Source organism: Echiichthys vipera, assembly GCF_963691815.1.
Source record: "Echiichthys vipera genome assembly, chromosome: 13".
NCBI classification, from domain to species: domain Eukaryota; kingdom Metazoa; phylum Chordata; class Actinopteri; order Perciformes; family Trachinidae; genus Echiichthys; species Echiichthys vipera.
The window spans coordinates 12,420,547-12,423,125 of NC_139838.1; the positions used below are offsets into that span (position 1 = coordinate 12,420,547).

At 41.1% G+C, this 2,579-nt stretch overlaps 1 protein-coding gene across 1 annotated transcript in view; it reads right to left on the minus strand.

Annotated features, from left to right (window-relative positions):
- Nucleotides 1-407: 407 nt before the first annotated feature.
- adgrb2 (adhesion G protein-coupled receptor B2) overlaps nucleotides 408-2,579 on the minus strand; it is a gene marked incomplete at both ends in the record, with an annotated part of 161,663 nt that continues 159,491 nt past the window's right edge. Inside the window, one exon of the mRNA XM_083925470.1 lies at nucleotides 408-584. Coding sequence (XP_083781596.1) covers nucleotides 408-584 — 177 coding nt within the window. The remainder of the gene's footprint in view (nucleotides 585-2,579) is intronic.

Consider the following 2,579-nt stretch of genomic DNA (forward strand, 5'->3'; position numbering starts at 1 on the left):
TTGTTTTTCTCCAGAATAAAATCAAGACATTTTCTCAGAAACAAGTTTTTCATAGTTTTTTTTAAAGTTCATTTAAAAATTTTCCTCAATCCCAGACCTGTCAAGCTCCTGTTCTTTTCAATAGTCTTTGCGAAAATATAGGTTAGAACAGTCTTCTTTCCATGTCTGTCCACTGCAGTAAACAAATACATTATGGGATCCAACAGAAGCACATTGTAGGAGACGAGGAGCAGTGTGTGTGTGAGATCTTTTTTGTGAAATCATGTTCTTATGTATAGCTTTGTAGTAGTTTGTCATCAGCACTCGTGTATTCAAGTGTGTGTTCGTGTGTGTGTGTGTGTGTGTGTGTGTGTGTGTGTGTGTGTGTGTGTGTTTCTGTGTGTGTGTGGGTGTGTGTGTGTGTATCTTCACACTTCAGTCTGGAAATCTCCCTCAGACGAGTCAGGCGTGTTCGCAGAGTAGGAGTCCCAGTTCTTATTGTGCAGCTCCATCCGGTCTTTCTGCTCCCCAGGCACGATGGACAGCTCAGGGGTCATGGTCTTGAAACTGTCCCAGGAGCTCTGGTCCTCCGGGGTTGACTTGTCCTGATGGAGAAGGAGGACAAGGAGAAAGGGCCATGTAAAGAAAAATAAGCTGCATATTAATAAACCGTGTGGACGTAAAAAAAACAAAAAAAACAAACAAAAAGAATCTTAAAGGGAAGTTCTGGGGAATAAAACCTGGGTTTTGTTTTGATTGTTGTACAAATAACAGTGGTGACATTGTTGAAATGCTATCTGACAGGGCAAGAAACACAAGAAGTTAGATTAGTCAAAATTACTTTGAAAAGAACATGAAGACAAACGTAAGTATTACCTGAGCTCCATTTACAGACCAACTTCATGGAAAGAATACCAACGAGACAAAGATTGCAACTTCAGACTATACACAATGTTTTTCTGGCGCTTCGTAACCCACAATGCAACTCAATCAGAACAGGTTCCAGTTGACACTGGGTTACACTTGAGCAGACAATTAATCAGATTTTGGACAGCTCCCTCTGGAATCACAAAACGCTTCGAAAGTGCGGCACTACTCCCTCTAAACACAGATGGTAACCCTTTTTTTGCAAAACTCTCGCTGGACTCACTTTCCGATGATCTGTACACACCTTAACCATTCCAGATCATTGCCTAACCTTAACCCTTTTGCGAAAGATTTGCAAATCTATAGTTACTATCTAGACACGGCCCAGTTTTCCTATGCAATGATGGATTTTAAAGTTTTTAGGTTCATCTCCAAATACAGCAGATTCAATAATCTCACTAAACCATTTTCTTGTTTCCAAAATGTCTGACCATTTTACAGCGTATGTTTCTTGCCATGTCGAACTTTGTTGAAAAACAATTCCCAAATTTCATCAATTGCATTTGGTGAGGACAGTGCTTTACGGATACAACTAATGGCCAATACTATGAAAGAAGACCTGCATTGTAATAAACTGAAACTCTCCTTTAAATCAAGTACAGTACCTGGAATCCACTGCCTTGGACAGTATACAGATTTAGAGATGGATACATTAAAATAAGCACTCACAGAAGCTATTTAATCCCCATCCTTTGCAAATATCAACACACAGAGAGAGGCCAACCACTCACAGCCATTTCTTAGAAGTGTTTTAACCTCATAGACATTAGATAGCGGGACCATACACACCTGTAGTTCAAGGCACCTTTCTTTCTTTTTATCATCAAAAACTACTACTATGTTACCTGCCCTTCTTTATCTCCCAGGTCTCCCAATCAGTGACTTTTCAAACTGATAAAAGCATGAAACCCTCAGGGGTGGGGTCTGTGATCTCTGCATGTGGTCCGCATATGTGCCGATCATGCATGTAAAATACATGTTGGGGGATTAGCTAAAAATGCAATTAAACGTAGCATTATGCATCAGATAAGGGCCATTATTCAAATCAGACTGGCTATCTGGAAGAGATAATGATTATGCAGAAAACGAGCCGGGAAAGACACGAGGGATCGCTGGCCCACATGACTCTTGGTGGAGCGATACATATGAAGACAAAAAAAAAACCCAAAAAAGAAAAACCACTTGCTGTTCTTATACATGCTTAATCTATTAAGAGAACACTACTGTCTCTGCTCTTAAAATCTGTCTCTCAGCAAATCATCTCCTTTCATTTTGTTGTTTTTCACAACCCCACCTTCCCTTCATCGCCCCAACTGTAATAAAGCACTCACACGTAATTCACTTTTGGCTTTTCATACCCTCAATCCCTGTCTATCTCTTCAGACATACAAATCATTGATCTGCAGTAATACAGAACCCCCCACCCCCATGCAGAGTGATGATCGGCGCCGGAGCGCTAGGGGCAATATCTGCCTGATTATCATTCTCCCTGCGTCAAAGCCTGACAGTTGGTCAAATGAATACAAAAGGCATAATCTGGGAGCCAATTTGCATGCTAAATGCTGGCGAAGGAACATTTTGTAATGCAGGAGTGTGGGTAATGCTGCAGTTAAGCCCAACTTTATCCCTGGGAGACTAGGCTAATGCGATTGTGCTACTGCTGCGTGTCTATC